Source organism: Mus pahari, chromosome 14, assembly GCF_900095145.1.
Source record: "Mus pahari chromosome 14, PAHARI_EIJ_v1.1, whole genome shotgun sequence".
NCBI classification, from domain to species: domain Eukaryota; kingdom Metazoa; phylum Chordata; class Mammalia; order Rodentia; family Muridae; genus Mus; species Mus pahari.
In genome coordinates, this window is record NC_034603.1 from 17,507,611 (window position 1) to 17,527,885 (window position 20,275).

General features: G+C 38.7%; 1 protein-coding gene across 8 annotated transcripts in view; it reads left to right on the forward strand.

Moving 5' to 3' along the window:
• Positions 1-11,253, forward strand: part of Zfp62 (ZFP62 zinc finger protein) — a 15,984-nt gene extending 4,731 nt beyond the window's left edge. For 3 of the 8 annotated variants that reach the window (XM_021213848.2, XM_029545828.1, XM_029545829.1), the window contains exons 2-4: positions 5,193-5,274; positions 6,063-6,115; positions 7,480-11,253. In XM_021213848.2, the coding sequence (XP_021069507.1) occupies position 6,115; positions 7,480-10,247 (2,769 nt within the window). In that variant the 5' untranslated portion in view covers positions 5,193-5,274; positions 6,063-6,114 and the 3' untranslated portion in view covers positions 10,248-11,253. Of the gene's footprint in view, positions 1-2,797; positions 4,327-5,192; positions 5,275-6,062; positions 6,116-6,950; positions 7,080-7,479 lie in introns of those variants that run through there. The other 5 variants (XM_021213850.2, XM_029545830.1, XM_029545827.1 and 2 more) reach the window with 5 other exon arrangements.
• The last annotated feature ends 9,022 nt before the right edge of the window (positions 11,254-20,275 follow it).

A 20,275-nucleotide genomic window follows, 5' to 3' on the forward strand; every position in this document is an offset into this window, starting at 1 on the left:
GCCAATATAATATAAAGCAGGTGTTTTCTTAAAATATTTTTGTTTTTCTTTGAGACAAGTCTCACATCTGAACATCAGCAGCTCTGGGAAGGAAGCACCTTATCTAGAAAAAGTGAGTACAGTGTGCTCTGAGTTAAAGAAATCCACTTGAGTAGATGAGGCTTAAAGGGAGATGAGCCACTAAACAAACAGGATGGTGAAAGTAATACATAGAGGGAAGCGGAATGGATGGAGTTCTATAAAAGCTTTATATTTGAAAATAATAAATGTACAGAAAAACTCTAAGAATAACAACAGCAGAAGAAGAACGATAGAGAGATAGATCACCTGTTAAGAGCACTGGTTCTTCCAGAGGACAGGATTCAGTTCCCAGCACCTGAAAGGTGGCTCCCAGCAGTCTCTATCTTCCTTTCTAAGGCATCCAACTTCTTCGGTCACCAGCCACACATACACATAAGCAAACATTCATACGCATTAAAATAAATGTAAAAAATAGTGAAAGAAACTTATTCATATTCACCCATAGTTAACATTTTATTTGATTTTGTCCTCTTGCTCTCATAAACATTTTTCCCCAAGTTGAGGATAACTTAATACATCATAGTCATCAACCATAGATATATTGTTGTATGTTTTTAAATTTAAAAATTAAATTTCAGTTATTTATTTGTATGTATGTACACATGTGTGCACAGCACACCTGTGGAAGTCAGTAGACAAATTGTGGGAATTTGTTTCTCCCACCAGGTTGGCCCTGCAATATCCAAAGGCCTGCTGAGCCATCTCAGTATATTTTTTGAAGGATAGGTATTTTTTTTTACCTAACTACAGTACAGTTGTCAATTTCAGTAAACTTAAAGTTAATATTTCTTTTCTTTTCCAGCTTTGTCAGCTGACACTTTTTGGTTGTTGTTGTTTGGACTTGTTTGTTTGTCGAGACAGGTTCTTACTGAGTAGCTCTGGCTGTAGATCACACTATGTAGAGCTGGCTTTGCCCTCACAGATATCTGCCCGCCTCTGGCTCCCTCGTGCTGGGATTAAAGGTTTGCTACCACACCCAGCTCTAGCATTGGAAAGAAAGAAAAAATGTTTGGCTTCTTTAGCCTGTAACATTTCTAGAACTTCTCTTTGTCTTATGAAGGTTTGAAAAATAGAGTTCCTCCTCTCCCCACAGCCCTTTTAATAGAATAGTCTTCATTTTGAATTAATCTGTTTTCTTATGGTTCAGTTCATGTAATAAATTCTCATAGGTTCTGTCCCTCTCAGGATCTCATTACAGGAAGCATATGATGTAATTCTGCTCTCACTAGAAATATTATTGTAGAACATCTGTCAAAGCTTGCCTAATTTCATACATAATTACTGTTTTCTCTCTAATAAGCATTCTGAGAAGGAATATTTAAATTCAGAAAATAGCCTGTTCTTTGTCGGAATTTTTCCCCAGACTTAGAATTCTTTGGTCAATTTTTTTAATCTACTTTTTACTCTGATAGTTATAGGATGGTAATTTATTCTGTTGTGATCAAGAGGTCTCCCTTTTTTCTTGGCGTTTGTCTGTGGGGACTTGTGTCATCCTGTTTTTAGTCGCTTGTCATGATTGTGCTTACTTGTTCTAAACTGGACGGTCCAGCTGGCTTTCGTAGCCCTCCAGAGTGCCTCAGCTTTTCTGTTCTTCCCTTACTTATCGGTAAACACCACATACAGCTCATCTTACAATTCTGTTCCTAGCCACTTCTTTGAAGACTTTCTTTTGAATAAGGGATACTAGAAGAAACCAAAACTTGAAGTGCTTATACCACTGTGGTGATATTTTTGTTTTTGGCTTGCTGGCAACCAGAGCTAAGGGATATATCTATGTAGAAGTAAAAATCTATGTTTTTCCATACTTCTATACACACATACAGTGTTTAGAAATAATGAGTTTACACAATACTTCTAATTTATCCATATAAGTCGTTGTTGCTTTTCCCATCCCATATTTGTATGTCTTTTCTTCCTCCATAAATATCCTGACTCCTAACAAAAGTCACATTTGAGTTCCAAGTTGTTTGAGAATTGTTTTGCCCATACTACTAACAATAATTCAACTTGTTTGGAGTTCTCCACTAAACCTCCCAGCAGCCTACAGAAAACTGAGTGCAGACAAATATGAAATGAAATACTGTGTTCCTAAGTTATATAGATTAGGCATTTTTGTTTGCTTATTTTCTTCCTGTGGTTTTAGTATCCCTGTGAAACACAGATGAGTTCACTGTTTCTGTTTACTTCCTGTTTTAGCAATTTTCCCTCCCTCATCTTCACTGATTTCATGTTATTCTTTGGTTGTACAGAACATTATTAGGCTTCCATGAGTAAAACTATGCAGAGCTATCATCAGTGTCACCACACCTCCCCGTCCCCTTCTGCCCTGTTCCCCACTCTTTGCACATATAAGTTGTTTCTTGGTATTACTATAAAGATAAGCACAGATTACTTGCTTTTTCCTTTCTTAGCATCTGTACTTTTTCACTTTCTGATAATATAATACTATACATCCTGGAAATTACTACCTTGTCAATGAGATGTTCTACTTTTCTTTTTTTTTTTTCTAAAAAAATTGGTCACACTAAGTGTCTTTTTTTTTTTTTTTAAAAGATTTATTTATTTATTATATGTAAGTACACTGTAGTTGTCTTCAGACACTCCAGAATCAGATCTTGTTACAGATGATTGTGAGCCACCATGTGGTTGCTGGGATTTGAACTCCAGACCTTCGGAAGAGCAATCAGGTGCTCTTACCCACTGAGCCATCTCACCAGCCCCATGTTCTATTTTTCTAGTACTCCTTTGTGTGTATTTCATAGCTTAGGTAAGTAGTCTTCTGTGCTTTCAGATTTAGGTAATTTCCCAGATCTTCAGTTAAAATTGTGTCATAATAATTCTGTTATCTATACCCATGTTCTTATGAGTGCACACACACACACACACACACACACACACACACACACATACTTGTGGTGTTAGAAGTATGTCTTTAGAATTGTTACTTGTGGATTGAAGGGGAAATATGTATATTAACACAAATTTCTCATCACAAGCAGTATGTAAGTTTTTAATAGATTCCAAGCAATCTGTTAGAATATTTGTTTTCTTCAGTGTTTTATCAACAGGGCATATGGTCAAGTTCTGAACATTGGTCAGTGTAACATGTGAGAAACACTATTTTATTGAAATTCTGATGTATATTTCTCTTATTAGTGAAAATAAGTGTATTTTTACATGTTTAATAACTGTCTTGCTTTTTATTTTTAAAGGAAAAACCCTGTTGGCATGGTTAGTTATTGTTCACTGAACAAAATAAATATTGTAGACTACTATAAAAAAAACCCAGAGTAAGAGAACATCTAAGGGGCAATCAAAAGGTTAAGGGAGCAGACAGTGACAGACTAGCTTGAAAACGTTGTAACATTTTCACCATAGAAATAGTCTACTTTTCAAATAACAGTGTTTGTCATAGAAGTCTATGCACCAAGAAGCAGTTTTGAGTGAAGGTAAATTAAATTCTATTTTTTTAAAAGAAAAAACCATATTAGCATCAACAACTTGTTTCTGTTACAAAATACCACTTGATGGTTTTTCTTCCCTAGTTTAAAATTAGAAAGGAAAGGAGCTACGTTCTCAGAGTGTACCACGGTTATATCGTCATGTCACAGTCACCGAACTCAAGGGTGTGTGATGGTCTGCAGAAAGGCTGCGTGACTCTAGTATCTGTTCTTTCACATCTGAGAGGAGTTTGCTGTGATCAGCAGTCTCTACCAACTTTAGGCTACCTCCAGGCTAAGAGATTGCAAATGATGGGAGGCTAACCAATCTAGGAAGTTGCCTTCTTTTAGACAGTGAATTAAGAAATGTTTCTAGACATTCTTTCAAAATAGTCACTGAAAGAAACTGAGGTTTCTTTCCTCCTTTTCTGGTAATGTTAAAAGGGACAACAGGAGGTGGCCATAAGGCTCTTAAAATTTTCTTTGCCAGCTTTATTTCCAGTAGTAGCTATTTCTTTGGGGCTTCTTTATTTTCAGAGGCATTATCAGGTGTATGCAACCGAATCAGCTTTCTCCAATTGCATATCATATGTACTTTGTTCATCCTGTAGTACTCCACCAATAGCAAGTTCCAACACATTGTCATACCTTGAAAGCAGTTTTCTATTACTGAAGTAGGCACTCTGTTCCAGGGAGATTTTGTGCTACCTCCTGCTTAGCTTGGAATACCAATATCTCTTGGTGAGCCATCAAGCTTTGGATAGACCCAGACACCTTGTCATATAACCTTAGGGCCTGTATGAAGGTAGGTGACCTGTGGCTTTGGTCATCATGTTCATAATATAACCAACCTGCTCAGTATTGACTCACTCCAAAACAGACTTCAGAGAATGTTCAAATTTCTTTCTGCCAGACTTTGCAGATTCCACAGTAATATCTGGGGAAAGGGCCTAGAAAAGTGACTTCTAAGAGTCAACAACAAGAGTTCCTGGAAAACCAGGGTCTCCAACATGTAATAGCTGCTATGTCACCAGCCCTTTCTCTACTGTGGCTGAAAAGCTGCAAGATGGAGAATTGCTTTCTCCCTCATCCCTCATCATAGCTCTGACAGTATTTGTGCCAATTTCTTTTGGGAGTGGGGGTAGAAATTTTTGCTATCTTTATTATAAAAGTACTTGTATGTAGTTAAACATCAGTCTCGGATTGCATCTTGGTTATGGTTAGGAAGCTTTCTCTATACCCAGGTCATAGAGTCATTAATTCATATTTTCTTTTAGTTATTCTTGTATCTGTTATTTAGAGCTTCTTTATATTTAGAGCTCTGTTCCATTTGGTGTTTATCCTTTTGTGTGATATAAAAGATCTAATTTTATCTTTTTTATTCCCCAGATGGCTTTATATTTGTTACACTATTTTTAAAAACTGTCTTTTCCTCAGTAATACCATCTTCATCATCAATTTCTGTGTGTAGTTGGAATAATTTCTGGATGTATCTATTTATATGCCAGTAACACATTTAAATTATAAAAGCACATTTTTAATTATAGCATATGTTAATAGTCACTACAGCTAGTAGTTGCTCACGGCTTTTTTTCTTCCCTAGCAACTTTTTATTTTAGGAAATTGTTTTTTATGGCTGTAGGAACCTTAACATTTTTTTTTTCTTCTAAGGAAGTTGAAATGGAAGGTCTAAAATTGAAAAGTAAATGGATGGAAAATCTGATGCATCTGGACATGGCAGAGTATAGATAAGGTATGTTGCTGCTAGTTTCTGGGCCCACACTAGCCCACTTATCAGTTCCATGTTTTGTGTTGTGGGCTGCTCTACCCAGAGTAATACAGGGAATCAGGGAAGTAGTCTGACCTACCATTCTCCAGTAACCTCATCCTTGGGACTTAATTTTATATACTATTTCCTCAGATGAACCAACTTTTGCTTTAGTGGCTGCTGGGTGATTCTTCACTTTCTAAATGGTCTCCTAAATTTCTAGCATTTTCTATTCCTGTAGGAGGTCATTATTGCTATTTAAAAAAGTTGGATAGTATGATTCTTTACACCTGTTCACTCTAAAGCATGTCTTTTACTTTTATTGACCATTTTTTCCTCACATAGTTGCATACATAGCTTTCTAAGTAAGACTCAAAGAATTTTACAATAATGTCCTGAAATGTACAGGGCAGGAGGGAAAGATCGTATTTTATAAGGTTGTAAATGCTTCATTTTCTTGAAATAAGTTTAACAATATCTTCTTAGAAGTCAGTAAGTCAGAAAAGGAGTATTGATAGGGTATGTGCCATGTAAAGTACCCTCAGGAGAACAGAAACCCTTACTTGGCTATTAAAGTTTGCTTTGGGAAGTTTATTTTGAATCATGTGCTTTTTTCAAAACCCGTACATTTTAACTCTGATCAATAGCTTAACTTTTAATACGATAATAAATAGTAATAACATTTGCCCTGACCAAGGGACAATATTGTTTTTACTGGCTTTAGATGGCTATCATCCAGTAATCATAGTAACACTATTACTTTGACTTTACAGGTGAAGAAACGGCTGTACAAAGAAGTTAAATAGCTATCCCAAAGGTCATAGGAGTAGGTATTTGAACCTAGTCGGTATTCTCGTCATTTTCTGGTCTGTGTGAGAGATTGGTTTTAATATTTCACAGATAGCAAAGTCCACTACAGACGTTCAAGTTCCTTATTTAAAACAACAGTATTTACATATGACCTTTACACATCAACCTGTGTACTTTAAAGCATTTTCAAATTACTTGCAGTGCCTAAAAGCAGTGTGAATCTTTATTTTGTTTTATTATTTAGAGAATAATGATAAAAATTAAAAGCTCTATATGTTCAGCACAAATGTAACTTTGTTTTCCTGGTATTTTTGGTCCATGGTTGGCTGAATCTGTAAATGCAGCTATGGAGGGCCGACTGCTCTGCTCAGTGGCTTGAGGTGTTGCTGTCTTTGTTTTACCATCCTTGAGACAAAGATCTTATGCCATAGTTCAGGCTGGCCTGGAACATGCAGTAACCTTCCTGCCTCAGCCTCCAAAGTGCAGGAATAACAAGAATGAGCCATTCATTACACTTTGCTATTTGTACTCTTTGACAAATGAAAACTTAATTCCTTGGCAGGCTGGAACACGTTTCTGCCATATAAGTTCTTCCATGATTAGCCACTTTCCAAAGAGTATTTTCCTTACACAGAAAAGTCAAGAAGGCTTAGCTTTAGATTTCTTTCTTTCTCATTTCTTGATCACTGTCCTCATAATCTTATAACTACAACTACCTGCCTGATTCCTCTTCTACGGTACTGATTTATCTTCCTCTTCAGTTTTACCTGCTCTCTCCTGATTATGTGTAACTTTTCAAAGAAAAAAATAACATCTTTGTTGTTCTAACTTTTTTCTGTCATGTTTTTCAGAGACTTCTCTTTTCTTGTTTTTCTGTGAGGTGACATTGAAACTGATTAGTATTGGCTGCGGTTTTGTGCATCAGTTGAACCCATTTTTATGGTACCTTCTGGACTCTAGTTTTAACAGTAGTTCTAAAGGTACTGAAATCTTATTAATGTCCCCCATCATAATCCCAGTAATTAAAATGGTACTGGTGAGGCTGGAGAGATGATTTAGCAGTTAAGAGCATTTGATGCTCTTGCAGAGGACCTGGGTTCAGTTCCCAACACCCTCTGGTCACACCCAACCATGCATGATAACTGCAGTTCCAGGGGGATCTGACACCCTCTTCTGAACTCACTGGGTACCAGACATGCACATTCCTCCAGGAAAGCGAAACACTCAAACAAATTTAAAGATTATTTTTTAAATGGTAACTGCCACATATTAAAAAGCAAATACCTGACAAATGGATAAGTTAATTTTGTTATTTGCTGTTGTTACTCATTCAGGTTCTTTTTTCTAAATAAACATGTCATTTTCATTTTCTTGGTCTAGTGTCATATTTGAAGACAAGCATGGAGGATGAGGACTCATCTAAAAGAAATGAAAATGATTCATATGCAGACTCTCAGTGCCCAAATGTGGGATTTTTTCACAAGGATCATATGCAGAAATCTAAGATCTGTGACACTTGTGACTGGGTAGAGAAGCAGTTGGAAAGGCCTAAATGGAAAATACTAAAGGAAGGCAAAAGTAGCATCAGAGAAATGATTGACAAACAAACAAACACAGGAAATATAAAAATAAAAATAGAGCAGGATGATGAGACAGCTGAGAAAAGTTTCTACCCGAGTACAAACACAGTGCCTCAGACCACCCCCACAGAACCAGAACGTACTAACCAAGGCGGGCTCACAGAGAACATCAGTGGGAACGCACACCCTACTCCTACTGCTGATCAGAGGTCACATACGTGTGATGAGTGTGGGAAATCCTTCAAGTACAATTCTCGTCTTGTTCAACATAAAATTATGCACACTGGAGAAAAGCGCTTCGAGTGTGATGACTGCAGGGGAACTTTTCGAAGTAGCTCCAGTCTTCGAGTCCACAAGCGCATCCATACTGGGGAAAAGCCCTATAAGTGTGATGAGTGTGGCAGAGCCTACATGTCCTACTCTAGCCTTATAAACCACAAAAGCACTCATTCTGGGGAGAAGAACTGCAAATGTGACGAATGTGGAAAATCCTTCAATTATAGTTCTGTTCTGGACCAGCATAAAAGGATCCACACCGGAGAGAAGCCCTATGAATGTGGTGAGTGTGGAAAGGCCTTCAGGAACAGTTCTGGTTTGAGAGTCCACAAAAGGATCCACACAGGGGAGAAGCCCTATGAATGTGATATCTGTGGGAAAACCTTCAGTAATAGTTCTGGCCTGAGGGTCCACAAAAGGATCCATACAGGTGAGAAACCCTATGAATGTGATGAATGTGGGAAAGCATTCATTACTTGCAGAACACTTCTAAATCATAAAAGCATCCACTTTGGTGATAAACCTTATAAATGTGATGAGTGTGAGAAATCTTTTAATTATAGCTCTCTCCTCATTCAGCATAAAGTCATCCATACTGGTGAGAAACCTTATGAATGTGATGAATGTGGGAAGGCCTTCAGGAACAGCTCAGGCCTCATAGTGCATAAAAGGATCCACACAGGAGAGAAACCTTACAAGTGTGATATCTGTGGCAAAGCATTCAGCTATAGTTCAGGCCTTGCAGTCCATAAAAGCATTCATCCTGGAAAGAAAGCCCATGAATGTAAAGACTGTGGCAAGTCCTTTAGTTATAACTCACTTCTTCTTCAGCATAAGACCCTTCATACTGGAGAAAGACCTTATGTATGTGATGTGTGTGGCAAAACGTTCAGGAACAATTCAGGTCTCAAAGTCCATCGGAGACTCCATACTGGGGAAAAACCGTATAAGTGTGATGTATGTGGGAAGGCCTATATCTCACGCTCAAGCCTTAAAAATCACAAAGGAATCCACATGGGGGAGAAGCCCTATAAATGCAGCTATTGTGAGAAATCTTTCAACTACAGTTCTGCCCTTGAACAACATAAAAGGATTCATACAAAGGAGAAGCCCTTTGGGTGTGATGAGTGTGGAAAAGCCTTCAGAAACAATTCAGGCCTTAAAGTACATAAGCGGGTTCACACAGGGGAGAGACCTTACAAATGTGAAGAATGTGGAAAAGCCTACATCTCACTCTCAAGCCTTATAAATCATAAAAGTGTACACCCTGGGGAAAAGCCCTTTAAGTGTGATGAGTGTGAGAAAGCCTTCATCACATACAGAACACTTCTAAACCACAAAAAAATTCATCTTGGAGAAAAGCCCTATAAATGCGATGTTTGTGAGAAATCTTTTAATTACACCTCACTCCTTTCTCAACACAAAAGAGTTCATACTAGAGAGAAACCCTTTGAATGTGACAGGTGTGAGAAGGTCTTCAGAAACAACTCAAGCCTTAAAGTACATAAAAGAATACACACTGGGGAGAAGCCCTATGAGTGTGACATATGTGGAAAAGCCTACATCTCACATTCAAGCCTTATTAACCATAAAAGTACACACCCTGGCAAGACATCCTATACATGTGATGAATGTGGAAAAGCATTTTTCTCAAGCAGAACTCTTATAAGCCATAAGAGAGTCCATCTTGGGGAAAAACCTTTCAAGTGTGTTGAGTGTGGGAAGTCGTTCAGCTACAGCTCACTTCTTTCCCAACACAAGAGGATCCACACAGGGGAGAAACCTTATGTATGTGATTGGTGTGGGAAGGCATTCAGGAACAGCTCAGGCCTCACAGTACACAAAAGGATCCATACAGGGGAAAAACCCTATGGGTGTGATGAATGTGAAAAGGCATACATTTCACACTCAAGTCTTATTAATCATAAAAGTGTCCACCGTGGAAAGCAGCCCTATAATTGTGAGTGTGGGAAATCTTTCAATTACAGATCTGTCCTTGACCAACATAAAAGAATCCACACTGGAAAAAAGCCATATCGATGTAATGATTGTGGGAAGGCATTTAATATCGGGTCAAACCTTACCAAGCACAAAAGAATCCATACAGGAGAGGAATCTTTAAATATGGCAAATATGGAAAATCATAGTGGCACATTCCAGAAGAGGATCTATTATGAGGGAGGGAATTCTCTGGATGGGACCAGAATGCAGATGCCTATGTGGGAGGCAGAGCATGCCAAGTCTCAAAGAAATCAAATAGAAGAAAAACTTTATGAATATAAGAATTTTTGAGGTCCTTAGTCATGGCTTATAATTTTCATAGTGTGAGTGAAAGAATTCTAAGTGCTCATGAACAATTCTACGTGACTCAGTTATAGCAAGAACAGTTTTAGTGTCAAAATAGTTGAACCCTTTAGGACTATAAAATACCACTGGATATAAAGCCTTTAAAAGTGATGGAACATTTTAAAAATGTAGCCTGGCCATAAAACATAAAGGTAAGGGTCTTTAGTGAGAAATCATATTCACCACCACAAAGATCCTATTTGGATAAATAAGTGAAGAAGAATGTATAAAGTCGGTATAATTTTGAGCTCTATACTTCGGTCAGTGGAAAAAAAGATCCAAGAAGGGCCTCCAACAGGCAAATTCAGGGAGAGGATGGTTTCAGGGAATTATCAGTTTATTAGAGGGTCATGAATTACAGACTTAACAGTAATGGTTTGTGGTAGGAAGATCACAACTTCTGAAACAATTTAGATGTCCTAGGAAAAGAAAAGCATAATCTGTGACATAATTACTTTAAATGCATATTAGTTGAAATATACTATTAATTGAACTGGTAAGACTAGAGTTTCAAATGAACTCCCTTAATAGGTAATATATATGATAAATGAAAACCTGGAAGGTGACATTCACATATACTGAGAGAATGGAAAAGATTTCAGTATCTTCAGTTAAGTAATGGAACACATCTTCAACATGAATTTGCACCTTACAGAAAAAATTCAGGGACTCTTATGAATAAAAAAAAAGTTTCAAAGGAAGGCTTTTTATTACAAGAGCTAAATAAGTACCAGTAATTAAGAAGAAATTCATGTTTTAAAGACAATACTTTGTTTTAGAAAGCGTTGTAAAAATGTTATCTATGACATACATGTGTATATTGTCTGCTGTAAAATATCAGTATGTTCAAAACTTACTTTGCCATAAAGGCCAAATAGTTATGTCAAGGTAAGGGGGAAAAAAACAATAAATGCCTCAAATGTAAATAGGCTGTGATTTATTTTAGATGGACAAATATAGAGAGCCATTTGTGTGTTCTGTCTTTCCCTGTAAGTTATACAGAATCTAACCAAGGGAAGTTTTTGTCTTATCTGTGAAGACTTATCCACTAAACTAGTATCTTAGGATTCACCAGAAGTTAGATCATACTTATCTCAGGGGGAAATAGATGAATTTTGAACAGACCATGGGTAAGCAATCTGACCATGATGTAAATCTGGATTATAGAGTGTATAGTCTATGTGAGTGAGTCACCATATAATTCATTAGGAACAGAACTTCATACAAAGTGTTAGTAACTGTAGCAGTAAAGACTAGGTATTTCAATAGTAAAAGTAGGCTCTTCTGAGTTGAGCGCCATAGTAATTGGACAGATTATCAGAACCAGGTGAAGGAACTCAGCTCTCTGACCTCAGGACCTGCCATCATTAGAGACAACCTCTAGCCGTCTCTAACTTTAAAAATCCCCATTGCCCCATCTGGGAGTACTCGGGAGTACTTTGTTTCTGTCTCCAGATTCTCACCAGTAGGTTTCGACACGTGAGGTGAAGAAAGAATATGTTTTTGCTACTCAATTCTGTAGTAGAATGTCCACACTTGTACTGTTCTACTGCATGAGACACTGGTCAATTTGACCTTATCTGTAGATTTAGTTTACTCAGCAAGTACTTGTGGAGAATCTGCTAGGTACAAACCACTGTCCTGGGCCCTAGGTAGGGAAAGGTGGGAACAAGAGTTAAGACTTGGAGCAGAGTCATCCTCATACACACACACACACCTAAGTGTTCAGAGAAAATTAACCATAGCCAGCCAGGAAAAGAGGTGTGGATATTGGGTTTTCTGAGGAATAGGAAAGAACATCCTAAATAAAGACAGCAGAACAGTTCAGGAATTGTTCAGAATGTCTGTTGTAAGGTGAGCAGAAAGACTACAGACTATCCATTCCCAGCAGCCATTGAGGAAAGGGATTGCATTTGCTAAAGAAAGACCCCTTCTAGCTTCTTAGACAATCCTGAGGTTTCTACGTGCCTTATAGCCAAAGCAGCTAGTGGCTTGAGCCCCATTCCTTCCACGCTCCTGTCCCCCCATGTAAGCTCCAACTGGATCTATGGCACTACTTAATTTTAGGGATAACACAAGTAAAAATGTTGAGCCTGGCCACGTTGCAGAAAAGTTAGTGAGTTCTGTGGTACTGTGAATCAAACAAAATGAATTTATGCATATGATGCAAAATTCTACCAGTAAGGTACATCTCTGGCTCTGTGGTCACTTTAATATAATCTATTTATATAAATGTATATATTTTATATATATATATATATATATATATATATATATATATATATATATATAATTATGAGTAGGCTGTGTGCTTGTGAATTTGTGTCTGAGGAAGCTGGACGCATCAGTTGTAACTAGAGTTATAGGTGTAAGCTACCTGATAGGATATTTGCATTTGAAAGCAGTATATATCTCTTTAGCCTCCTTTTAGATTGATCTCTTGATTACCACAGTGTACTGAGTGCTGGGGACAACTACTTTTGGCTTGGCCTTGAGTATTATATCGAGGGTAAGATAAATTATATTCAGCTTAACTCAGATGTGTATGGGTTTCTAGTTGTCCCATAATGGATACCATGCTGCAGATTCAATAAGTTTATTTATTGTGGCTAGGCCTGCTTGGACCAGTCTATGGATATGAGATTAGTGATCATTGCCTTTTCTAGTAAATGATACACAAGAAGAAAACACAAAGCAAAAACCCTTAACTTGTAAGTGAGTCAAAATACATTTTTAAAGTTTGCAAGATAAGGGAGAATTGGCATGGTGAAAAGTAAACTGGAGTCTGGAAGATCTGCGGACTCGAGAAACAGGGTCATGATGTTTATAAAGTCATATGCATGGAAGATGGCATAGACAAATGTTAGTAGGATGAAGTTTAAAATCTGAGATGAAAAACCTCAATATAAAAAAACCCTAACATTCTGGTTTGGGTAAAGTGGGCTACAGTATTTGGGTCAATTTCCCATTGAAAATGAAAATGTATTATTTTAAAGGCACATAGTATCCTGTCTTTAATTCATTTGGCTGCTATAACTAATTGTAAAGTGAATAATTTCAAAAATAACTATTTTTCAATTCTGGAGGGTGACAAGTGTAATCATGGGGCACCCTGGGCTTGTACATCTGTTTAGAATCCATTTCTTGGGTCATAGAAGGGACCTTACTGTGTTGTGTATAGATCAAGGGGTCTTTGTTGAGCCTCCTTTATAGGAGCACCAATACCATACATGAGTACTCCACGTTCTTGATTTAATCTCAGCACCCACTAGGGAGGTTCACAACCTTCCATAACTCCAGCTTCAAGGGTTTTCAGAGTGTTTGCCTCTGGCTTTAATGACTTCTCTCTCACACTCTCTCTGAAAAAAAAATAATACAAATCTTTTAAAAATGAGATAAAATGCAGCCTGTTCTGTGGACTGCTGATGCTCTCTGGGTAAGAAATTCAGAGCCAGTCCCACCATAGTGATGAATAGGAGACCTTTGAAAAGTTAAAGTTGGGTTCCTGTATTGCTTACAGCAAAATAAATCAGAGCTAACCCTCTCCCTAAGTGTAGAGAGACAATGACCTTGTTAATAATAGGCAGAGTGGTACAAGAAAAAGTGAGACAATCCTTGGTTTTACTCCAGTCTAAGTAACAGCAGCCTAAGACATGGTAGACACAAACATGAGAGAACCAGCTCCATTTAATATCAAGCAACAATTCACTACACCCTTTCCTTTTTTTTCCTTTTGTAGCAAAGTTGCTTTATCCCAGGTTAGCCTCAAAATTCACAGTCCTGCCTCTGCCTTCCAAAGTTCTGAGGTTAAAGATGTGTGCCTCTATGTCCTGCTCCCCTAAATAATTTTTATGGGCAGTAATCTGCAAGCAAAGATAAACAGATATATTGGGGAAAAGACAATACAAGTGAAATCCAACAAAAGAAACATACCCAATAGGCTTGCCATAGTGAACATAATGTATTTATAAAAATAGTTAAAGATGATTATAATAAAGAAGCACTTGGCAACAGAACACATGAGAAAACAATTACTCAACTGAAAGATATATGAAGAAGTTGCCTAGAATGTAGCTTCAAAATGGGAAAATGTAGGCGGATGGGAAGCTTCATTGAGATTTGTTTTTCAGTGAATAGAAGTATTTTTAACATTCAATCATAGTTCAGGAGAATGATGGGAGAAAGAGTAAGGAGAACTGAGCTGGGTATTTCCTAGAATTAGTGAAATCTACAGATATGAAATCCCAAAGAATAAGGTAAATTTATAAAAATCTCATCTAGCTGCACTACTGAGGTGGAAGCAGGTGGATCAGAGTCCCATCTCAGAAAAGGCAAGCAGACACGCTGAATCTCATGGTAGCTTGCTTGGGACTATACTAGGGGATAGGAATTCTGGAAAGGAGAAGCACCTTAGATATGAAAGTGAACCCACCTTCTTAGAGGTGTTTAGTTCCCTAACCAGGACCCTGCCACTACCCCAACTGGATTAATCGTTAGATAAGGGCATGTCTAAAGATTCCCTTCTTTACATGCCTGTTGAGGAACTTCCCATTTAGATTCAACATTTCTTAAGCCACGGGGTAGTGTTTGTTGTGCTTAGATAGCAGTGAAACCATGCAAAGAGGCAACAAAAATGGGGTGGCTGGAAGGATTTGTCCTACCAGGAAACCTGGATTGGAAGAAGTCTTGCCTAGATGGTGGAGGCATACACCTTTAATCTCAGCATGGGGAGGGAGAGGCAGGCAGATCTCTGAGTGTTTGAGGCCAGCACAATCTACAAACTGAGGTTCAAGACAGCCAGGGCTACACAGAGAAACCCTGTCTCAAAACAACAAAAACCAATAATAAGTGACTTTGCTTATTCCCAGATGAGAATTGTTGATGTACAATCAATCAATCAGGCCAATCTCTGTAATACATACATACATAGATTACTTTGCTTATTCTCATATGGCCTTGTTGATGTATCTTCACCTGTTTCTTCTCAGGATAACAGCTCATAGGTTGTAACGAAATTAGAAAAGTCAGTATAATTGCAGACCAAGAAAGAGTGCCTGAAGTGGAGTAGTGTAAATGAGGATGTATCAAGAAAGGCTGGCCAAGTAGTGGTTCTTTTCTTTTTAATTAATTTTTTTACACTTCATATTTTATCCTTCCTCCAACCACCCTCCGACTCTTCCGAATCCCATACTTCCTCCCCACCCACCCTACCTGACCTTAAAACTCCCTGGGTCCTCCAGTCTCTTGAGGGTTAGGTGCATCATCTCTGAATGAACACAGACCCTGCAGTCCTCTACTGTATGTGTGTTGGGGGCCTCATATCAGCTGTTGTATTCTGCCTGTTTGGTGGTCCAGTGTTTAAGAGATCTTGGGGATCCAGATTAATTGAGACTGCTGGTCTTCCTACAGGATCGCCCTTCTCAGGTTCTTTCAACCTTCCCTAATTTAACAACAGGCCAGCTGCTTCTGTCCATTGATTGGGTGCAAATATCTGCATCTGATTCTTTCAGCTGCTTGTTGGGTCTTTCAGAGGGCAGTCATGATAGGTCCCTTTTTATGAGCACTCCATAGACTCAGTAATAGTGTCAGGCCTTGGGACCTCTTATTCAAGCATTTTGGAACTTGAAGATGCTGAGGCAATAGAAGACAATTCTTAACTGAAAGATACCCCATGGTCCATGCCATATACAGATAAAATGAGAAAAGAGGAAAGCAAGCTTTGGATCTGTTTTGTTTTCCCTCAGTGGTAATCTTGCTTTAAGCAATCTATTGTCCTGAGCAAGCATGCTTTGTCTTTGAGAGAGGGGTTCAGCTTGGAGAGAGCCCCAAGCTTGAGACAGCCTTAAGCAACCTAGACAATCATGCCACGCACATTTTGCTTCCCATGCTCCACCCTTCCTCCTTTATGGCTTTTATTGTAATTAATTGTGGTAATTATTCTTTTAAAAAACTTTGTTATTTGAAGATATGCTAGAGATTATACAAAAAAGAACTGGTGAATGCCAAGGTCTCACCGTCTTAACTATGGCTGTTTTTATTAAGTGCCCATTAAAATCTAAAACGAGAAGGGAGATCCTGTGGTTGTCAGGGACTCTGAGAAGGGCAGACAAGTTCCTCTAGTCTCAGATACAAACTTAGGGCCAGTATTCCAATCAGTGCAATGGTTATGAGTTTGTTTACTGTCCTGCCTGCAATTTTCTCATCTGTAAAATGGGGACAGGGAACACATAATACAGTACTTTAAGGAATAGTGAAAAAGGGTAGCAAAAGTGTTCAGTGAGCACGGGGGCTTGTTGCCAAGTCTAACAGCCTGACTACTACCAGTTGTCTTTTGGCTTCCACCAGCCACACACATGTGGGTGTCCTGGGAATTGGACTCAGGGCGCCAGGCTTGGCAGCAAGCATGTTTACACACTGAGCCATTTCCATCCTTATTTTGTTTCTGTTGTTTTGAAATAGCTCTCACTATGTATGCTAAGCGGGTTTGGAACTTTCTCTGTAGATGAGGCTGGCCTCTAACCTGCAATCCTGCCTCTGCTTCCTAAGTGCTGGGGGATTTTAGGTATGTACTAACACTCCCAAGGAAGCCTGTGTTTTCTGTTAGAAATGCTACCCAGACATAGCTGCTTCCAGAGCTTCTGTTGTGCAGCACTGCATGCTCACTTCCCTGAGCTCTAACTCAAAAAGTGGAACCTTCCCTTTTCCATCTTCCTTTTTTGCACACTGGTCAAAAGCCTGAGCATATTGCACTGACACTATGGTCTTTTCCCCAAAGCACCCCCTCTTCTGCCATGCAGCTAGCTGCCTTGTGACATCCATTGCTAAACTTTCTACAGGCATGGCTAGCTTGCTTCCTCTCTTCCATTCCTTATCAGCTGCTAAGACTTCCCGCTCACCTTTTTTGTTGTTTTTTTTCAAATTCTAATGATACTGCCTTGGACGTCAAAGATTACTATATAAACATTACTGTTAAATTGACTCGTGCGCTCTCATTTTCAAAAGCTGAAAGCTATGAAAAGGAGAGTAAACTTTAATGACAAAGCGAGCAACACAATAGAGATCAGCAAAGTCCGGGCTGGCACTCAAGTATAGGAAAAATAATAAACTTTTGGGGTGATTGAACAAGAAACCCAGAAAAATACAAATAATCTAAGTTTGAGATGAAAAAGAAATTATAGCAGACATCCCATAAGGGGTTAGGAGTTTATTTTTAGACACACTAACATATGGGTGTCCTAGGTATAGTTTTGTTATTTCATTGTGTTCAGAAAACATAGTCTGCATTTGCTGTCCTTATAATTGTGCAGAGACTTGCTTAGGTCCAGCATGCATTGCTTTAATGAAGCTTACATCATTGCATCATTGGAAAAGAACATAAGTTCTGCAGTCGCTGGGTGTGGCCCCCTACATGAAGTCATTAGATTAACTTTGTAATGTATCACACACATCACTGCTACTAATGAGTGTTGCTAATTTGTTGAGTTAGTCCTTTACTGAGGATTTCAGTTTACTGAGGCCATACAGAACTGGCTCATTGAAATTTATGGAGGAAAACCTGATTCTAGTGATGCCTTTTGCTTTTTTAGTCTCTTCTCTGACATTAATAGACTCGCTTCTTTCTCACCTTTGGTTCATGCCTTATCTCTTTCCATCCTTTTACTTTCAGTGTTTCTGTGCTTTCTAATCCGCTGCATGTGCCACTTGGAAATGGCATATAGTATTGCTTAATACAGTTTAATGATTCATTTTAACAGGAATGCTTTTCATGCACAGTTGCTTATTGTTTTAGATTTAAAACTTACTATTTTTAATTTCACTTGGTTTCAGTTATTTCCTGTCTTCAGATTATATCAGAATTATTCTATTAAAATTCTATTATAATTATTCTATTTCCCCCTCTAGTTTGATAATCATATTATCTTAGTCTGAATTAAAATCTATTTTTAGAGCTTGTACCTTACTACATAGATTAGCCTAGAACTTGCTACCTTCCTGCCTCAGCCGTTCAGCTGCTGGGATTACAGGTATTTGCTTAACTTATAAGATATTTTGTTATTAATACATTCCCTGGATAGGTCTCATATTCCTTTGTCACAACAATCACCTGGCCATGTATTTAACATTTTTTAAATTATTCTTTCTTTCTTTTTCTTTCTTTCTTTCTTTCTTTCTTTCTTTCTTTCTTTCTTTCTTTCTTTTTTCTTTGCACTCCACATTTTATTCCCCTTTCGGTCCACCCACCCACCCCCCCCCACCCCCCCACCCCGGCTTCATGAGAATATGAGGATGTCTCCCTGCCCACCAGACCTCTAAATTCCCTAGGGCCTCCAGTCTCTTGAAGGTTAAGATGCATCTTCTATGACTGAACCCAGACCTGGCAGTCCTCTGCTATATATGTGTTGGGGGCCTCATATCAGCTGATATATGCTACCTGGTTAGTGGTCCAGGGTCTGAGAGATCTCGAGGATTCAGGTTAATTGAGACTGAGGGTCCTTCTACAGGGTCGCCCTTCTCCTCAGCCTCTTCTAGCTTCCCCCCAATTCAACCACAGGAGTCAGTAGCTTCTGTTCATTGATTGGGTGCAAATATCTGCATCTGACTCTTTAAGCTGCTTGTTGGGTCTTTTGGAGGGCTGTCATGTTAGGTTCCTTTTTGTAAGCTCTCCATAGCCTCAGGAATAGTGTCAGGCCTTGGGGCCTCCCCTTAAGCTGGGTCCCACTTTGGGCCCGTCTCTGGACCTTCTTTTCCTCGGGCTCTTCTCCATTTCATTCCCTGTAGTTCTTTCAGACAGGAACAATTATGGGTCAGAGTTTTGTCTGTGGGATGGCAATTCCATCCCTCACCCGATGCCCTGTCTTTCTGCTGGAGGTGGGCTCTACAAGTTCCCTCTACCCACTGTAGGGCATTGTATCTAGGATCCCTCCCTTTGAGTCCTGAGAGTCTCTCACATCCCAGGTCTCTGGTACATTCTGGAAGTTCCCCCCACTTCCTACATCCAGAAGTTTCCTGTTTCCATTCTTTCTGTTGGCCTTTCCCCCACCCAATACCAGATCATATTCCCATCTCCCCCCAAAACCCCAACCCCCATCCCCTTTCCCTTCCAAGTCCCTTCCTCCCTCCCTCCCCCCTTATTGCTTTCTTCTCCCTCCCAAGTGGGACTGAAGTGTCCTTACTTGGGCCCTTCAGCTTGTTGACCTTTTTGAGTTCTGTGGACTGTATCTTGGGTATTCTGTCCTTTTTTTTTTTTTTTTTTTTTTTGCTAATAAAGGCTAAATGTTTGTTTCTCTGTCTTTGATTTACCTGAGTTTAATTACAACATATTTAGTGTGGACAAATGTTTAAGTATCCTTTCTTAGTTTCCTTATGCTCCTGCAGTGGTGGCTTTAAGTCTCAGTAATCTAGTGCTGAGACATTAGATCTATACCCTTCTCTTCTTTCCTTCCCAGGATTTAAATAAAGGTATATTTGACCTTCTTGATGCATCTCCTGTGTCTCTTGGCCTTTTATTCCTATCTATCAGTCTTCCACCTTGTTCCAAGTTTCATGCTGGATCAAATTTGTCTTCCAGTCTATTGGTTTCTCTTAGCCACTAAATATACATACTGAGTACTCAGTTACCAACTTTTATGTTTCTGTTGCAGACTTTTAATTTGCTTCCTTTTATAGTAAACAGAAGTCTCAAACTTAGTTTTAGTTTTCTTGAAAATAGTATGTTTTTCCTTTTGTTGTTATTGTTTGTTTTGAGAGGATAGAGATCTTGGGTATCATTCTTAAATGTTGTCCATCTTCTATTGAGACAAGGTCTCTTGCTAGCTTGAAACACACCACGTAAGTTAGACTAGTTGGTCAGCAAGTACTAGTGCCTGCATAGCACTGGGACTATAAGCACATACTACCATTCCTAGCCTTTTTTCTTTTTTAATGTGGGTTCTGGGGAACAAACTCAGGTTCTCATGCTTGCAAGGCAAGCAATT